General features: G+C 41.7%; 2 protein-coding genes across 3 annotated transcripts in view; one reads left to right on the plus strand and one right to left on the minus strand.

The window, feature by feature from the left end:
• KIAA0930 (KIAA0930 ortholog) overlaps nt 1-9,795 on the plus strand; it is a 98,314-nt gene extending 88,519 nt beyond the window's left edge. Inside the window, exon 12 of the transcript XR_011338071.1 lies at nt 9,594-9,795. The gene's annotated coding sequence lies outside the window, so the exon portion shown is untranslated. The remainder of the gene's footprint in view (nt 1-9,593) is intronic.
• On the minus strand, nt 1,012-14,589 carry NUP50 (nucleoporin 50). Of its 2 annotated transcripts, XM_069864426.1 has the most exons (9): nt 14,348-14,589; nt 10,447-10,525; nt 9,208-9,291; nt 6,860-7,052; nt 5,782-6,441; nt 4,694-4,772; nt 3,539-3,657; nt 2,072-2,127; nt 1,250-1,389 (listed from the first exon to the last, which is right to left on the minus strand). In XM_069864426.1, the coding sequence occupies exons 2-8, from the start codon at nt 10,513-10,515 to the stop codon at nt 2,120-2,122; spliced, it is 1,212 nt and encodes a 403-aa protein (XP_069720527.1). In that variant the 5' UTR covers nt 10,516-10,525; nt 14,348-14,589; the 3' UTR covers nt 1,250-1,389; nt 2,072-2,119. The 2 variants fall into 2 exon arrangements, with proteins under 2 accessions (XP_069720518.1, XP_069720527.1); XM_069864417.1 differs by lacking the exon at nt 2,072-2,127 and having other exon boundaries at nt 1,012-1,389; nt 14,348-14,583.
• Between the last annotated feature and the right edge of the window lie 4,461 nt (nt 14,590-19,050).

Here is a 19,050-nt window from a genome sequence, read left to right on the forward strand (position 1 = left end):
AGTTGAGATGGAAACTGAGAACAGAAAGCTTTTCTGATAAATTGATTATTGCCATGTGATTAAACACAGCCGAAAACTTCACTTATAGATTAACCCAGTATCCTCTCCTTGTACCAGAAAGCTTATCCCAAAGCTGCAAACTCCTGCTTTACTTAATGTAATGCAGTGAAGTGCTGTAGTTTTAACACATGGGAAAAATAATTACCAACACACACATTTACGCGTGTATTCTTGGTAACGCCAGAGCCAATATAAAGATTATAAAAATCCTGAAATACGTTTGTGAAAAGAGCTATCTTCAGCAAAGAACCAGTAGCAAGAGCAAGTACAACATTTACAATGCTGACTCCGCTGGGTTTCAGGTTTAGCCCAAGGAACGAGGGAAGAATACCTCAGAGGGTCATAATGAAAGTGCAACTCTTTGCCCCTGACTTGTCAGAAGTCAGCAAATGCCAGCTGTGATTGTGGCCCAAGATAAAACAGTCTTCCAGTTGTCTGCTTGTACTATTGCACATCATTGGCTTGTTGCTACAGTAAGAACAGAACTGACAGTTCTTCTCTAAGAAACACTACTGTCAACAAGACTATGCAAGCAAATTTTCTTTTAAATAGCTGAGACGCAGTCTTAGAGTCCCAAAAGCACATGGGTCTGTTAAGAGTTAAAACACAGTACTATATATAATATTATTGTTGTTGGGGTACTTTGTCGTCACCAAGCTGAAAAATTTAGTCTTGCCAGAATATGACAGACCAATTAAAAATGAAAATCTGGAGCATAGAAAGAGTTTCAACAGTTAAACTTCAACATCCTCCCTTCTCAAAACAGGAGGGTGTTGCATTGCACTGCAGTCCATGAGGAAGCTCTGGTACCACATTTTTGTACTCTGATTTCTGTCCATTTAGTCAAATCGACCACTGTTAAAAACGTATGCTTTAATTTAAATCAATGTGCTTTATCCAGAAGAGGTCCTGCATTTAGACATTATAAAATGAGGGAGCACAGTCCAACACTTGTGTTCTGTTAAAGCTTTTATTTGCTAGCTTAGCTTTTCCTCACAGAATTTTCCCAAATTCCTACAACAGTTCTTAATATCAGAGTAAAGAGTTAAGTGTTCAAGTGAAGTTATGGAAGAAAAGTAGAGCAGCAGTTTGGCAATAATTCCTCAAATCACTGACTGCAACCTATTTAAGCCTCCTTTTTCTCCAGTAAGATTTTGTGCAACTCATCTGCATCCTCACTTGTTTTCACCCTTATTAACATAGTGACAGGAACAGATGGATTCTTCTCATCTATCGGTGGATTAGGAACACAAACTATAAGAACATTGTTTTTTCCGGTTCTTGTACATGGCATCTTGGGAGGAATCAGGACATTCAACAGTATGTTTCCTGCATATGAGGAGGAAAAAAAATTACAGTTAGCAATTGTTCAGCTTTTACTGGAATACAGATGTTAGTATACTTACTAAATAGGGATTTAAGTTTGTCCTTGGAAGGAAGGCAATTTACAAACGTCATCTATACTTATTCTCCCCTAAGCATCTGCTCATAGCCACTGTTCTCACAGATTTCTTTCCTCATTAGGAATGATGAAATCTCTGCATAAACTGTCCCCTTCCTTTTTTAAAGGGAGAACCCTGAAGAACATCAAGTTATAGTAGGGACACACAGGAAAAACAGCAAATGAGGAATACAGTCACAATGCTTAGTTTACGCTTACACAAGTTACTCATTCTGATCATCAAGCACAGTTCAGAAGCAAAAGCAAAAAGTTAGCTTTGACACGCATACAGACATGTTAATCTAAAATTGGGCAAACTATGATAGAATAAGTACTTTGTATCCTCAAATTGTACAAGACATCTGATGTGGTCTTTCACCGGGTTACTAGAAACAGCTTTATGTCAACTTGTTAAAATATGTAGTGAGTTTGAGAGCTTCAGTATTAGTGGTCTATTAAAACAGTTGCAAACAAACTCAAATCTGCTTCCACGGAAGATGCACACATTTTGTAAACCTGGTAAATAGTTCACAACACGGTAGTAGTGTTTAGGGAAAAGTCAGTCTTCACCTTCCTTTCCAGTTCAGTTTTTCAACACAGTGAGATTTTAGGAAAGGATTATAGCACTGTGTGAAGACAGCAAAAAGAAAAGCGTGCATCACTATGACTGCAGCAGCTTCTAGAAACCAATGCTTGGAAACTCCAAGCGGACAGGTCTTAGTGTATGAGCTGAAAAAAAAGGAAAGATTTCCTAATACATCACCTCAGACGAAGGTAGAAGGAATGTAAATCAACATCATGAAAATTAGCATCAGGCTGAGTAAAAATTAAGACTTGCGTTAAAGAGTAGGTAACTTGGAGAAATCAAGTATTCATCTGCTCTATTCAACACACACCAAATCCCAAGGAAATGCTGAAAGCCCTGACAACTCTGCCATGCAAGTGCCTGCAGTTCTGTTGCTAAGAACTGCCCTTTATCTGGCAAATCCTGTCTCTGCTGAAAGACAGTGATTTAGAAGTGACTAACATGGGAATCCCAATCTCACCAGGTATTTGAAAGCTATCCCTACAGGCCTGCAGAGAGTTCATGCAGACTTACTGTCCGTGCATTATAAATTGGAACTGAGGTGAGATTTACTGATGGCCTACGGTGCAGCATGGCTTTAGTCCTCAGGCCTGTTATAAGCATATTTGTTCTTTTTTATAGAACTTGTGAAGTGTATTTGAACCCCACATGCAAGTTTTAGGTAGGAGAGTGTAGCAAAGTTGCTCAACAAGGAGTATGAAAATGTTGAGTTACACACTCACAGGTTGAGGGTATAAATACTTTTCAGGCAGAACATTACCATAAAAACTAATACATTGTGTCCCCCTAATTTCTAAAAGCAAAGAAATGGCTGGGGCTTTTTAATTATTAGCTGCACGTGTTAATGTTCTTGTCAGAAGATATTCTGAGGAACTATAACACTACAAGTTACTCTAATTCTGTGGAACTGAAACCTCCCATTTGTGATCCAACCGAAGTTAGCTAATAGACAGTTCAACAGTTGGATATCATGCATTTTAAGAGCAATGCATATAGCAAACTCCTGCATGCCTGACCTGTGAAACACTCCCCTTTGTCCCCAAGTAGAATGGATGTCTGCCCATGTGGGCAACTATTACTTATACAGGATGAATTGCAGACAAGTGGTGGCTGGCCTGCATCTTAGCACATTTTTTGTTCATCTTCATTCATCACACCTGACACATGAATACTTCTCTGTGAATCTTAAGCCACTTCAAAGCCACTCAGCAAGTCAGGGGATTGAGGCAAGCCATTAAAAACCCCACAACCTTTTACCTCCTTGCACTGCTTCATGCGCACTGTTTTGTACTACCCATTACAGGCATCCAACTGCTTGTGTATGCTTGAAATTATTAAACCTTAGAAATGTTTTCACTAATTGTGTCTCTTATGCTGTCTAATAAAAAAAAATCCTAATGATTAGCAAGGAATTTCACATCAAGATTCGCTACTAGAAGAAATTTACTTACCTAAATTGGTATCCGCTCGGACTAGGAGCTGTGTTTTTCCATTTCCTGCTGGTTTTAAATGTAACGTTCCTACACCTTTCTCTTTAAATTCATTATCCTTTTTGTAGAACAGTTTGCATCTGGGCAGAAAAAATTCCAAACTTGTTTGTCCAGATATGTAGATATCAAATACAGATGTTTTCCCAAATACACACATATACACGTGTATATATCTGACTCACAGTAAGCCAATAACAATAATCAGAAGTTAACATGCTGTGAATAGCATGAATACTATTCTTCTTGACATTGTCTCATGTGCTAACAGATAGTACTTCCAGTTCCAAAAGAGAAAGTTAATTATTTCTTTCAGTGTTGTAATGACAAACTTATTACATTTCATGAAAAGTAAAACGCACAGCAACCTGTGCTCTGGATCTATAAGGAATAATAAATGTAAGCTACTGTTTAAAAACACTAATTACAAAACCATAAGAACTCGCTGTATTGTTCTGAAATTATAATACGACTGTTATGTAAAATTTAAAAACATTCAAGTGAAGCTTTAAGAAACCTAATGCTATTCTTCATGGATTAGCATGTACCTTCTCTCAGATATAGCAAATGACTTTTTGCAGAAGGACAAATTCTGTGTTCAGCATTAAGCAGACATGCAAGTACTTGGACTACTGAACATGCCTTGAAAAACTGCTTCTACTAGAGCTACTCTCATTTTGAATTTAAAAGAACAACTTGGTCACTCCTTCATACAACAATCAATATTTTGCAACTGAAACATCTTATTTTAAGCTATGCAAATAGCTGAGCACCTGGCTGATCTTTCAGAAGTACAGCACCTTATTTCTGTGGCACAACCCTACCACTTACACTTAAAATACCTGATGAAGGCAAAAACATCTTCATTTGTAAAACTGATCACAAGCAGAACACAAACCAGCTATCAGGGCTGTGTCCATTACAACATTTGCTAAGATTTTACACATTCTTTACACTTCATATTCTTTATGGTGTCCCAACAAGTTTTATTAACTAGGAAGTGAAGAACATGTACGTCATTAATTATGTACAGCAGTAGTGAACAATAGCAATATGCAGGTATGAATTTTATTCTCAAGGTTGTAATTCTATTCACTATTAGAAGTTAAAGTCACTTACTTCTTTGAGTAGAAAGCATCATCCTCTTTTATTTCATTAACGATGACTTTTGGTGGCTCGTCTTCCTCCTCTTCTCCTCCTTTAAATAAAAAGTTTTAATGCATTCCATATGTTAATGTGAGCATATAATCAGGAAGGTATTTTTAGCATTGTATTAGAACTAGCTTATGCATACTATTATTTGACGTATCCATGTGCAGCCTGTCAACGATTGCCAAAGTACCTTTAAATCAATGTGGGCTCTAAAGCAGCTACAGGAAAAGTCTTATTTTCTTTTCACTCAGCCACACCCCTCAAGCAACTTTATGCTTACCTTCAATTGAAACGGGATGAAAATACCCAACCACACACACGCAATCAAAACCAGAAAGTACAAAGCTTAACAAGTCAAACTTAAGCCAAAACCTTCTGTCAAGGAAGAAACAGTCGTAACGCTTCAAAGAATAGTCTCCACAGACAGGTCCAAGTGAAGCATAATAAATACTTCCAACAGCAAAGCTGAATTTGGGGGGAAAGGAATCAGTTGCAGGAACGACAGCCAAAAGACAGTGGTAGGATTATGCCTTTCCAGTCCCTCAGCTGCTAGGATTTCTATCAGCTTACTGTACCCAGCTGAGCTAAACAGCAGAGTAAAACTGTCAGGTAATAAGCGTCTTCATCAGCTTGACAGACTTGTAAGAAAGATGTATGAAATTGTTTCACATCTTAAGCATTTTACTGAGGATTCTCTTGATAAACCTACTGGGGAAAGCAGCAGGATTGCAGTGTCCTGCAGGCTCAAAGATGAATGTATCGGCTGATTTAAATTTCATCGTTTCAAGTCTTGTATTCAGCCAAAGAATTACACTCCATTACAGAAAGTATAAATCTGATAGAAATACACAGGTTTTGATAACTATATACTTTTACTGTTATTTAAGCAGTATGCAACACTGATATTTCCAGATTAGTGGAACAGATCTGCAGCTTTTAAATTCAAAAACAACTACGACCTAGTTCAACTTAATATTATTTCATCTTTGCAGTATTTTTAAGTCACATACATTCACAGCTTACCATTAAGAAGCATCACTTTAAATAGAATTTACCTTTATCTTCATTATTGCCACTTTCGGTCTGAGCTTCCAATACATTGGTGGATACTGCAGGGACAGACTTAGCCTGGTTTGCATCTTTTCCAAACAAACCAGAATTCCCAGGAGAAAATGAGAAACTACTAAGCGTTCCTGAACCAAGGGAACCCAAAACGGAACTGTCAACACTTTTGCAAAAATTAAATGAGGCGGCTGATGTAGCTCCTAATGATGGGTCTTTTTTTTCTGATGCAGCTTCAGGCTTTTTGTCCGAGGCGTCCTCAGTTTTGTTGTTAAACAAAAATGTTGATCCTTGCTGTATCTTTGAATTCACAAATGTAGAAACAGTAGACTGAGAGACAGGTGTTTTGTTACTTTCATTTTCAGAGCCACTGTCACTACTGCTTCCGTGTTGCTGTTCAATATTTGCTAAGTATTTCTCATAGTCTATAAAGATGGGTGTCAGGTCACACAGTGGGTTTGTGTTTACATGCTTAACTATCCAGTCACGCACAGAACAGTTTAAAGCTGCTAACTGTTTGTGGTAAGCACTAGAGCTACAAACTTTACTCTGAGCATAGCCAGATGAGGACGGTTGACTGCCACCATTAGCTTTTGGGCTTGCAACCTTTTTCTCAGTAAACGTGGTAGCAGGACCGTTTGACATTGTGGATCCTGTAAGAAGAAAAACATAGTTTAGAACACTTTTTTCCCCTCCAAAAAAAAAGCAGAGCTATAAAACCCCAAATATTCTCCATATTGCTTTATCAAATCACTCATACCTGTTTAGTTACTTGTCTTGTCTTGTATCACAGCACTGAGTGGGAAATACTGTGGTACAGGTAAAGGGACAATGCTGTGAAATAGACCTAAGCTTGCTAAGTTTACAGAAGTCAGTTCAGGGATAGTCAAAATAGGTGGAGCACACAGTTGTATACAAAAAAATAAAAATCTTACAAAGAGGAACACAAGTCTTAAAACTTTAAAACAAAACTACAAGGTTGACTGAAATTGATTTTTCACTATTAAATTAGTCCTAAAGATTTTATGGCTGTATTTGTTAGATAAATATGTATGCTGATTTTAAACTTACCAAATGGTGATGGTGTTTCGGAGGTGGTCTTTAAACTGCTGAAAGAAGGAGTGCTAGAGACACTACTGCTTCCATTAGACAACCCTTCTAAAGGCTTTATTCCTGCGCCATTATCAAATCCACTAAAGCCAACTCCTTTTCCAGACGGCAATATAAAACCTTTAAACCCTTTAAAGGCTCCAGAACTTTCAGACTGGGGAGAAAGGGGGAGGAAAAAAAAAAAAGTTACATAAAGTTACAATCAGTTACACACATCTCCTCCACAAAAATCCTATCCCCACTTAATATTCCATTTATTTCACCCTGCACTTCATGCATTATTCTAAGTCATCTATATAAACAAAGTTAATAGCTTCCTTATGACACATACTGCTACTATTTTTAAAGACTCAGAAATTTGGTATGAAAATAAAGTAGATCTAGGAAATGGGTACGTAATAGTTTAGAGCAGCAGATGTGTTTGACCACCTATTTCAACACTCATAGCGTCTTGTTTTCTTTGCATAACTACAAAGCAATATATTATTGTAGGCTTATTTCCAGCAACTTCTAGCATTCACAACTACAGTCCAGCACTTCAAGCTGCTCATCAAAACAGCATACTTTATAGGCACCTACATGACATTCAAGTGATTCACCCAGAATATTCCAGTGTGATTGATGGGGGAAGCAAAGATAGACTGTACTTGATAATACAATACATATGCTTTCTACAGCCTTTTCTACCTAGTTCTGAACACTACCTTTGCAACAATATAACTTTATTGCATAGTTTCTTATATGTTTTCAGAAGATAGCTCCATAAGCACGCAAAGAGGCACTGCTACTTTTAGCTACTACATATAATGTCTTTGGAGGTAATGAGCACTTATTACTGGAAGTGGACTTTCAGTGTCTCTGGGAAGCCATCAGAGGAAAATTGCTTCTGAGTTCCATCTGCTTTTGCCACTAAAGAAATAGTGAAACTTACAATTTTAGGTTCTATTCCAGTATCTGACCTTGTGCGTATGGGATCTTTGTGTTCTACCTTTTCCAGTGCAGTCCTCTGTTTCTCATTTCTAGATAGCTATCTTTACTCTCTCTTTTATCAGTTCTACCTACTTCTTTCTCTGGACATTCAAGTTAAACTGCAGTCTTTTTTTCCCTTTTTTTTTTACAGCATTCTGCTTGCTCCATTTAGGAACATAATAAATTCCACATTTGTCTTTTGTAAATATTTCACAGCCTCAGCTGTCCTGCCATCTCTTCTGCTTTTTAGAGTTCACCCAGCCCATCCTAGCTCTTCTTACAGCTTTGATCCCTTAATAGCTGACTCCTACTCTCCTGACTATTTCTCCTACAATCCTCTGATAGACTTTCTCAGCCAGTACTATTTTTCCTATTACAATTGCCCCTGAATCCCTCCTGCTCAAGTTGTGGCTTATTTCTTGCATCACTTCTTCATTGTACAATCCCTTAATTAAATACATCCTCTACTACATTTGTGGCTAAAACTACTGTAGACAAAAGTGGGATAAGAACTTCCACATTTATGTTGCTTAGACAGCAGAAGAAAAATCAGAAGCACAGGCAAAAACTAGTTAGCCCCTAAACATATCTAGTCCTATTCAATCTGAAAGCAATTTGAGGGATATGTAAAGTTTCTGTCCGATTTCTAACAAGGTATATGCCCTGCTGAAAGAATGTTGCATAGAAAGATACGTATGACAAAGTATCTGTCAAGGATTTTTCAAAGGACTACAATTAGGTTGGACTGGGTTAATGCTTTCACAGGGACCAAACCTGTAACAAAGGTTAACTTCCTTTTAATTTTCAATCTGTTATTGCAGAGAGTAGGTGGCACTAAAGCTCTTCACAGGGGAAAAAGAAAAAAGTAGCAGCGTTCTTAACAAGAGACAGTGTTTTTCATTCTCAGAACAGCTCAGTGTTTTGGCTTTTGTTTTCTTAGCCTCCGAGACATTCCCCAGCCCTCCAGTATGGATAACTAGAATCTTCTGATTTCCAGGCTTCCATCTCTGCAAAGAATTAAACTGGATTGGTTCAAATGCTATTTTATCCAATGGTAGATGATATCATGCCTGAAACTCTCAGCATTTATGCTTCAAAAATACACGTATCTTCCTCCAGTCAATACTGGTATTACCCATTTTTCTTTCTAGCCTTATTTTTCCTATGGAACAGTATGCAAACACTAATTTGGATGTATGAGCTGACTAGTTACATATACCTTCTACCCAATAGCTTTATACAGTATTATTACAAGCCCAAATAAGTAAAAATCTGAGCACAGATGTCATATTTTGCAACTGAGTCAAACTACAACACTGATGGTTCAGTGATTACATTACCTCTGATCCGACATTTCGGCGCTTTGCTTTTTTAATAGCCCTGTTCTTCAGGACTTCTTCGCTAGCTACTGAGAATGTTCCCACCTGTAAGAAGTTATGGAATCATTAGTGAAATACTTGGAATGCATAAAGTCATCACAGTCTGAAGAAACGGCTAAGATCAGCTTTTGAACACAACTGTAACGCTGCTCCCTAACAAATAAAGGAAGAAGTAAAAGAAAAATAATCCAGAAAATAGAGTACTGTTATTAGCTTGCCAGCTACTTGGACCTTAGTTGATAACTTCAAAACTCTCTTTCCTGTTCTGCATTACATTTCTTTTCACGTAATCTCAATTTTATAATGAGAAGTAATTCAGCTTTTTTCTTTTTTTCTTCTCTAAACAGAGCCATAAGATATCTTCACTGAAGGTAACCTGTCAGTATTGCACTGTTACAAACTATGTTCAGTTTGGAGATGGTATGTTGAGATGCACGCTGTAAATCAAATCTTGTGCAGTCTGCTGTAGTTCAAGTATTAGCAAAGGCAGCTAATGTCTAATTACTACCCTGTAATAAATGAGGAAAATTATGTTTTCTTGTATTCAAATTCCTGGAAGAGTACTGTCAGTTTTCTTTCTCACATTTTGTAGGCCTATACATTTAATACTTTTAGTAGCACAGAAGCTAGCACATCTTTGTAAACGTTAATACATGAGCCATAAGTTAATGTAAGACTCTAAACATGAAAACCTCTTTTTACAATTAGATGAAACATATCATTTGACTGAGTGCTTAATTTCTCTAGCCATGCAGGGATTATCCAGCCAAGTGCTACAAATTAATTTCAGAAATATGTTAACTACTACTGACCTTTAAAAAAAACAAAAATACATGAGCTATTTAGAAAATTTATCTCAAGAAATCAAAACCACTTTTCTTGTGAACTCAATGAATGCCCATCACACATCTGATGAGTTCAAAAACATTATGCATTTAAGAAGCCTAAGGCTCCCTTTAGAAATGTAAAGTTCCTTTCCTCTGAGCTGTTGGTGTCATTTTAACTGTCGAAACCTGCTTTGCCACATGGTCTGCATTATATTGGAAGCTTTATTAAAAAAAAAGGCCCTTACATAAAACTATCTTTAATTACTACACTTTTAACAAATTTTACTGTAGATCTCACCCCCAAGATAAACAGCACATGTAAATAGCTACCCTACTACCTGCAGCAGTGGGGATTATCTAATTTTTATCTTACCTCCTCAACTTCATCCTCCTGATCCCAGTTTCTGTCGGTCAGTTCCTTTTCTGCAATTCTCTTTGCCATTTTTGCACACCTGTGTGGAATAAAATTGCATAGAATCAATGGCACAGAAATTAAAATTCTAAGTAACAGTAATCTTCAATTTGTATTACTAGAACAAATACTAAGAATCAGAGTTAATACAGAAGTAGGTCAAAATTGGAATGACAGTTGAAAACCAAGTGTTTCCAGCAACTGGCTACAACAATCATCAGCGCTTGACACTAAAGTTGTGGTTATAAGCCACATTTTATCTTCAAGTTAAGCAACAATAGAAACATGCAGTTCAATTATGGGATATGTTTTCTTTAGCAGCAACGCTGGCTAGAGAAACATCTTTCAGTCTCATAACCCATATGCCTTGTCACCACTTAAGACTGGAGGTCTGCAAAAACCCAGAAGTATGGAAAAATGATACTGGTTAAAACATTCCATATTCCACTCCACCTTGCCTCAAGAACCCATGTAGGCAGCAAGAGAAAACTAAGTTGCGTTATATCATCTGGAATAAATACCAATGAGGGCCTGCTGAAGCAACTGGACAGAAAGCTTGGGTAAGAATGAAGACAATGTTCTCCTACAAAAACCAGGACTGGTAGAATATTACTAATAATAAATTTGAAAAAATCTGTTACAAACAAATTGGATTATTATTCTTCCAGAGGACACATGAAGTTTACTGAGGATTTTAGAGCAATTACTGTATGCAGCCAATCATCTGTTTACCAGTTACCTCTGCACTGTAAAGGATAATCAGCCTTGGAGAAGGAATGTCTGTAACAGTTCTGAGTTCCATTTGACTAAAGTATGACTTATCAGCTATGTACAAAAACAAAGGAATGAATCCAGCTATGATATTTTTTATCTGGAAAGACTTGGCAAGTAATCACTTTACTCAAATCTTACATGAAAAAAAGGTTTTTTTACTAGATATGATTATATCATCTGACACTAAATATGAAAACTTGTCAAAGAAAGATGTAGTTCTGTAGGAATTTAAGTCTCAAGCGAGCACAAAATTAAAACTCTTCAAAAAAAATGCTCTTAGGTTTGTGATTAAGACCTCGCCAGATAAAAATAAATTCCATAGATAGCTGAATTTCAGAGCCAACAATGATAACAATACATGGTTACAGAACATCTTGTTTAGCTGATGAAATATTTTTACACAGCACAGTAAATCCAGCTGCACAGCAGTCTTAGGTCACATGTAAAAGCCAAAAATATTGGTCCAACACACCTTACAAATAAGGTTAAGTTATTAAGATCTTCTGGAAATACAGTGACAAAAGACAGGTTTGTGTAAACACTTGAAAATACCCAAGTGCACATAATCTTCAAAATAGCGATCCTAACAAATCCAGCTCGATTCTCTACAGACTGGGGAACTATTTGCATCTAACCCACTGGAAGAAAAAAAAAATATTTATTTTAAATAAGCCATATTGCCTCCTCAGTCCAGTTTTCCACAAGAATATACAAAACACTTGTGACCAGAGGAAGACAAGATTGCAACCCTTTGGCAACAGCTGAACCTCAAAGGCTACTAAAAACTAGAATTACACCATCGAATTCCACAGAAGACCAAATTACCACTCTTAGCCCAGCCACTGAAGCAGGACAAGCACATTCCACCAGAAAGCCTGTTTGCCACTTACAAAAGAATGGCAAACCTGTTGGCCCTGGCTCCAGGTTCTTGGCACCCACCTGTGTTTACAGGATTTCTCTACATCAATACTGAAAACAGGAGGAGCAAACAGAATATAACACACATGAAGACAAAAGCAAGAAAACCCTTGACATATTTTCTAGCCCATGAAACAAGCAACACAAAACTACCTCCATATGATATCCACAGCCTTCAAAACATTTTAGTAGCACGCGTTCTGAACACGAGTATTTTGAGAAATAGCTCTTTTTATTTAAAGAAAGGGATAGTTTGTTGAACTATGCAAATCTAGAGGAACCTGGACATGCTGGAGAAGTGGGTCTCTGCACAACTCATGAGGTTCAACAAGGCCAAGGCCCTACACCTGGGTCAGGGCAATACACAGTTTCAATACAGGATGGCGGATGATGCGATTGGGAGCAGCCCTGAAGAGAAGGACTTGGGGATGCTGGTTGATCAGAAGCTCCACATGAGCCAGCAATGTGTGCTTGCAGCCCAGAAGGCCAAACATGTCCTGGGCTGCATCAAAAGAAGTGTGGCCAGCAGGTCAAGGGAGGTAATTCTCCCCCACTACTCTGCTCTTGCGAGACCTCATCTGGAGTATTGTGTCCAGTTCTGGAATCCTCAACGTAAGAAGGATATGGAGCTGTTAGAACAGGTCCAGAGGAGGACTACAAAGTTGATCAGAGGACTGAAGCACCTTCCATACAAGGACAGGCTGAGAGAGTTGAGGTTGTTCAGCCTGGACGACAGAAGGCTCCAAGGAGACCTCGCAGTAACTGAAGGGGCTACAGGAAAGCTGGGGAGGGACTTTTCACAAAGGCTTGCAGTAATAAGACTAGGGGCAATGGCTATAAATTGGAGACATAAGGAGGAATTTCTTCACTATGAGAGCAGTGAGGCACTGGCACAGGTTGCCCACGGAAGCTGTGGCTGCCCCATCCCTGGAGGTGTTCAAGGCCAGGTTGGATGGGGCCTTGGGCAGCCTGGTCTGGTGGGAGGTGTCCCTGCCCATGGCAGGGGTGTGGAAATGGATGATCTTTAAGCCCCCTTCAAACCCGAAGTATTCTATGATTTTATGAAATCCACTTGGTAACTGGAGCTCCCCAGTTATTTATGGCAGCACTTGGAGAACAAGACTTACTTTCCCCACTCTCATTCCACAGTATCACCTATCTGCCATTAAACTTCAGCTAGAGCACCCCGCCTCAAACCGGGCCACAAGAGTCACCAACTGTGTTACATTACACTCGCGTGACGATGTCACATTATCACCGTCCGGCGCGGTGACGCAACCCAGCGCTCCCAGATTCTACCGACAGGCAGTGGAGCCCCTCCGGGATCCCGGGGTGCGGGAGGAGGGCGAGAGAGGCAGGAGAGTCCTGCGGGATCCCGGGATAAGCAGCGGCTGCCGCCCGGTCCCTAACCCCGCTCCTGCTTTCCAAGGCGTCCTTCGGCGTCGGCTCTTTCGGTTTCACGCACAAAGCCTCACTTCCTTCCTTCTTTCCCAAAGGCCTCCCCGTTACCATCCCTAACTCCTCCCTCCCGCCTCACAACGCGGCTACGCGCTTTTAAAAACAACTTGGATGTGGTTTTGCACCCCAGCCCTCCCCAACAAACGCCACGGCAGGCGGGGCGGGCCCTGTGTTGCCGGGCGGCTTGACCTCCCCATCCCTACCGGCTTCCAGGTTTTCCTATTCGACCCCCGCGGGTGACACTTGAAGCCGGATCACCCTTTCTCCTCCCCACCTCGCCTTTTTGAAACCATAGGGGTTGGAAGGGACCTTAAAGATCATCCAGTTCCAATCTCCCTGCCATAAGCAGGGACACCTCCCACCGGATCAGGCTGCCCAAGGCCCCATCCAACCTGGCCTTGAACACCTCCAGGGATGGGGCAGCCACAGCTTCCCTGGGCAACCTGTGCCAGGTCCTCACCTCCCTCAGCTTAGAACCATTACAATAGTTGGGGTTGGAAGGGACCTTAAAGATCACCCAGTTCCACCCTCCTGCCATGGGCAGGCCCAGCCCCCACCCTCCCCACCGGATCAGGCAGCTCCAAGCCTCATCCACCCTGGCCACGCGTTTCCTTCAAGGGAGGCACAAGGACCCCCCCAGGACACCCCCAAGCGCCACCGGATCCCCCCCCCCCACACAACCGGGGCGGGGAAGGAAGGAGCAGGCACTCACCGGCGGGGCCGGGGCTGCGGAATCCGGTCTGTGAGGCCGCCCGCGCGCGGAGCCCGCTCAGCATCGCCCGGCCCCACAGCGACAACCGGGCGCCGCTGATCCCGCCGCCGCCGCCGCGCTGGGAAGCGGAGGAGGAATCGGTTTAAAAACAACAACAACAAAAAAATAAACAAACCCAAGAAAACAAGGAACGGGGGGCGCGGAGCTGCGAGAGAAGCAGAAACCGCCGCCAACCCCCGCCGCCGCTGCGCATGCGCGTCCGCGCGCGCCCGGGGCCGCCGCAGGGAGCGAATGGGCGGGGCCGGCGCAGGGCGTTGGGGCGCGCGGAGCCGGGGGGGGGGTGTGGTCACGTGGCCGCGGTCGTCACTGACCACGGGGCGGGGCTCCGCCCCCGGGCCAACGGCCCGTCCTCGCGCGCGTGCGCGGAGCCTGGCGCCGGCCGTTCGAATCGCGGTCACGTGGGGCGGGCGCGCCCTCTCCGGTCCCCTAGTAACGCCCCTTGCCCCGCGGGGGCGGCCGCTCAAAGTCCCCTGCGGACTGGCCTGGGGCACCGCGGGGCGGGGGGGGGCGGGGGGAGGAGGGTGGCTGGGCCAACCCGATGGGGTTCAACAAGGCCAAGTGCGAGGTCCTGCACCTGGGTCGGGGCAACCCGCGGTTTCAGTGCAGGCTGGGGGATGATGTGATTGGCAGCAGCCCTGAGGAGGACTTGGAGGTGCTGGTTGATCAGAAACTCGACACGAGCTGGCAATATGCGCTCGCAGCCCAGAAGCCCAAACGTGTCCTCAGCTGCATCAAAAGAAGTGTGGCCAGCAGGTCAAAGGAACTGATTCTACCCTCTATTCCTCTCTTGTGAGACCTCACCTGGAGTATTGCATCCAGTTCTGGAATCCTCAATGTAAGAAGGATATGGAGCTGTTGAAACGGGTCCAGAGGAGGGCTACAAGGGCTGGAGCACCTCCCATATGAGGACAGACTGAGGGAGTTTGGATTGTTCAGCCTGGAGAAGAGGAGGCTCCAAGGAGACCTTATAGCGACCATCCAGTAACAGAAGGGGCTACAGGAAAGCTGGGGAGGGACTTTTCACAAAGGCTGGTAATGATAGGACTAGGGGCAATGGGTATAAATTGGAGAGGGGCAGATTTAGACTAGGTAAGGAGGAATTTCTTCACCGTGAGAGCGGCGAGGCGCTGGCACAGGTTGCTCAGGGAAGCTGTGCACAGTTCGTTTCAGCTACAATCTCGGAGTGCAAAAAAAACAAAAAAAAAAGGGGCAATAATTCAACAAGTCAAGGGAGCTGGAGCTAAATGTCATTTCAAATAGTAACTGTATTAGTTGTGCCCATAAAGAGGCTTGTGATAGAAAGAGAGAGAGAATAGGGAAAAAGATGGGGAGAAAAGGGTTTTATAGCTACCACCACGGGTCCACAGACATCCAGCATCTCTAGGGGTCCTGGTCCAGAAGGCATTCCACTGCTTCTGTCTTTGATTGATGTGACCTCACGGTGGCAAAGATCTTCAAAATTCAGCTGCTCCAGAGCTGTCTTATATGCTAGTCAATCTCCTTGCGATCCTATAGAGATGTGCCAATCTTCACCTAGGAGGCCACACATGCCAAGAGAGGAGAGTCTGCTTTGTAGGCAGATCTCCTCCCCTTGCACATGCACTCCTCCTGCCAACGGTGGTCGACTTGGGTCCCCTGATGAAGGCCAGTAGTCATCATCTTTCACAACAGTAGGTTGCAGGGAGGCTTGGAGACAGGTACAAGCATGCTCTGTTGGGGCATGGGTCCGTGGTAAGTCCTGTCGTTAATTTTCCTGTCTAATTTTCTCTTGCTGCATGGATCTTTCACAATAGTACAGAGCAGGGAGGCTTGGAGACAGGTGCAAAGCATTCTTGAGATAAGCAGGTAGGTACAGGTAGCAGGGAGGCTTGGAGATAGGTACAAAACATGCCTTGCTAGTTTTGTACCAGCTTCAGCCATTTTCCTGTATCTGTGATTACAGTCAAGTTTTGAGGCTTAGAACCTGATGAGAAATGTCGAGGCAGAAATCAATCCTTTGACCGACCCTTACAATGCCCCATCCCTGGAGATGTTCAGGGCCAGGTTAGATGCGGCCTTGGGCAACCTGATCCAGTGGGAGGTGTCCCTGCCCATGGCATGGGGGTTGGAACTGGGTGATCTTTAAGGTTCCTTCCAACCCAAACCATTCTGTGATTGTATGATTCTATGGACTTTCTGTCTGGCTTTCATAAAATACAGCTACTGGGATGAACTTTATCTTAAATCAAAAAGTGGAATTTTTTTTTTTTTTTTTAATAATAATCTTGTCTCACTGGCCCCAGCTCCCTGCTTGACCTTGCATTTGAAGTAGGGGGAGACTGCAAACAGAGGTGATTATAGAAAAAGACAACTGTTCAGCACACATCATACTTAGCACATTATCATTTCTAAAAAAAGATGAATGGTGTCTGGAAAAACAGTGTTTGGGAAAAAAAAGATATTAAAAAGCATGCTATCAGAGGGACATTCTGTCTAACTTTCAGAAAATACAGTTTCTTGGATGAAAACTTAAATCTACTTTAGCTTAAATGAAAAATATCCCACTTTTTGTAATAGTAACTGATTTTTTTATTGATACCAAAACTGTCAACAGATAAAACTCTGTAAGACTTGTTTTGGAGTTTTAGAAAACAGGCATCCTTTATCAGGCCTGGGCAACATGACAGAGTGATCTCCATCAGTCGTCTGCAGCGGGACAAGAGCTGGGACAGAATGTATTTCCCACTTGCATGCATATGTATAAGTTTTCCCGGAAATCATATGCATATTCTGTTACTTTTCAAGGTCTAATTTTAATGTTATGAAACTTCTCAACAGTCAAAATTCTTGCTAATTTTGCACTTTGGAGCCAGCTCTGGCTGACCTTGGCTTTAAGATAGACTAAAACTCCGAACAGAGGTGATTACAGAAGAGCAGCCATCTGTTCAGTACAGATCATAGTGAACACAAGAAGTTATCATTTTCAAAGAAAGGGCAGTGTCTGAAAAACACCATTTTAAGGAAAACGTGCTATCAAATGGACATTTTGTCTAACTTTTGAGAACCACATCTGCTTAGATGAAACTTAACCATACTTTAGCTTAAATTGAAATATTCCACTTCTGAATGTTCCACATGTTGTATTAGTATCACACCCTTGCCTCACATAACCAAAGAAGTTGGTGCTAGCTTACAGCTTAGAGTTCGAGTGCTGCTCTTGCAGGCTGAAATATCTTGACCTAAATTTAAAAAAAACCCAGGTAATTTTTATGGAGAACTTGCTCTTCTAAATCATAATTGATCAAATAATGGGAAAGACAAACAAAAAAGCCTTTTGTAGTAGATAAGAGGCACTGATATTTATTATATAGAGTCATAGAATCATAGAATGGTTTTGTCGCGATGGAAGAAATGGGACAACACGCAGTGATCAATGTGATCAAAGTGAAGCCGTTTACTCAAAGTTCATAACACATTTTTATACCTTACTTAGCTGAAACAAGCTATTGTGTAACAAGCTGATTCTACAATTCTCCTTTAGCAACAAGCAATCATTAGTTACATACACTATTATACTTTCCCATGGAAAACAGCTATGTGAGCATTCTGGTCTACAAATTGATAGACTGCAAAGTAACAAATCAAGGACTACCGAGGAAAGTTTCCCCTGAGAAATGAGAGGAGTACAAGGCAGAACAACTCCCTAATGTTACAAAGAGAAACCTTAAGCCTGTGTATATGCTGTGTACGTGCAAAGCTGTGAGGCCTTATGCTAAGGTGCCTTTATTTCATTTTGCATGAATTGCTCAGTGCTTGGGGTGCTCATTAAATGACCTTTGGTTTGTAACCACCCATCATGGTTTGGGTTGGAAGGGACCTTAAGGATCATCCAGTTCCAGCCCCCCTGCCATGGGCAGGGACACCTGCCAGCAGACCAGGCTGCCCAAGGCCCTATCCAACCTGGCCTTGAACACCTCCAGGGATGGGGCAGCCACAGCTTCCCTGGGCAACCTGTGCCAGTGTCTCACCGCTCTCATAGTGAAGAAATTCCTCCTTATGTCTAGTCTAAATCTGCCCCTCTCCAATTTATAGCTATTGCCCCTATTCCTATTACTACAAGCTTTGTAAACAGTCCCTCCCCAGCTTTCAGGTAGCCCCTTCTGTTACCGGAAGTTTGCAATAAGGTCTCCCTGGAGCCTTCTCTTCTCCAGGCTGAACAATCCCAACTCTCTCGGCCTGTCCTCGTATGTCCTGTTCCTACTTTTATGTCATCTCATAATAAAAAAACCTAAGGTGCAGCTCAGTGAAATACTACAGTCAGTGTTGAACGCTGGTAGGTTGTTCAGATGAAGTGCAATTGGCCAGTGGAAATTCCTTCTTTTGGAAGGCAGTAGCTTAACTGATGCAACTGAAAATTTTTAAGCATGAGCATATAACTTCATAAATCCCAGAAAGAAAATAAGTGTATCACATTAGAAATAAAAGGAACAGGCCCTCCACAAATGCGAAGTGTGCAGTTACTGATACAACAGTATGAGGCTGAGGAGGCCTGAGGGTTTATAGCAGACTATAAGTGTTCTTTATGATGTTCTAAGACCAATTAAGGCTTGGAAATTCACTACCGAGTAGAGTCAAATAATTACAAGTGCTTAGGTGAAATACTT

This window comes from Phaenicophaeus curvirostris, chromosome 1 (genome assembly GCF_032191515.1).
Source record: "Phaenicophaeus curvirostris isolate KB17595 chromosome 1, BPBGC_Pcur_1.0, whole genome shotgun sequence".
In the NCBI taxonomy this organism is placed as follows: Eukaryota; Metazoa; Chordata; class Aves; order Cuculiformes; family Cuculidae; genus Phaenicophaeus; species Phaenicophaeus curvirostris.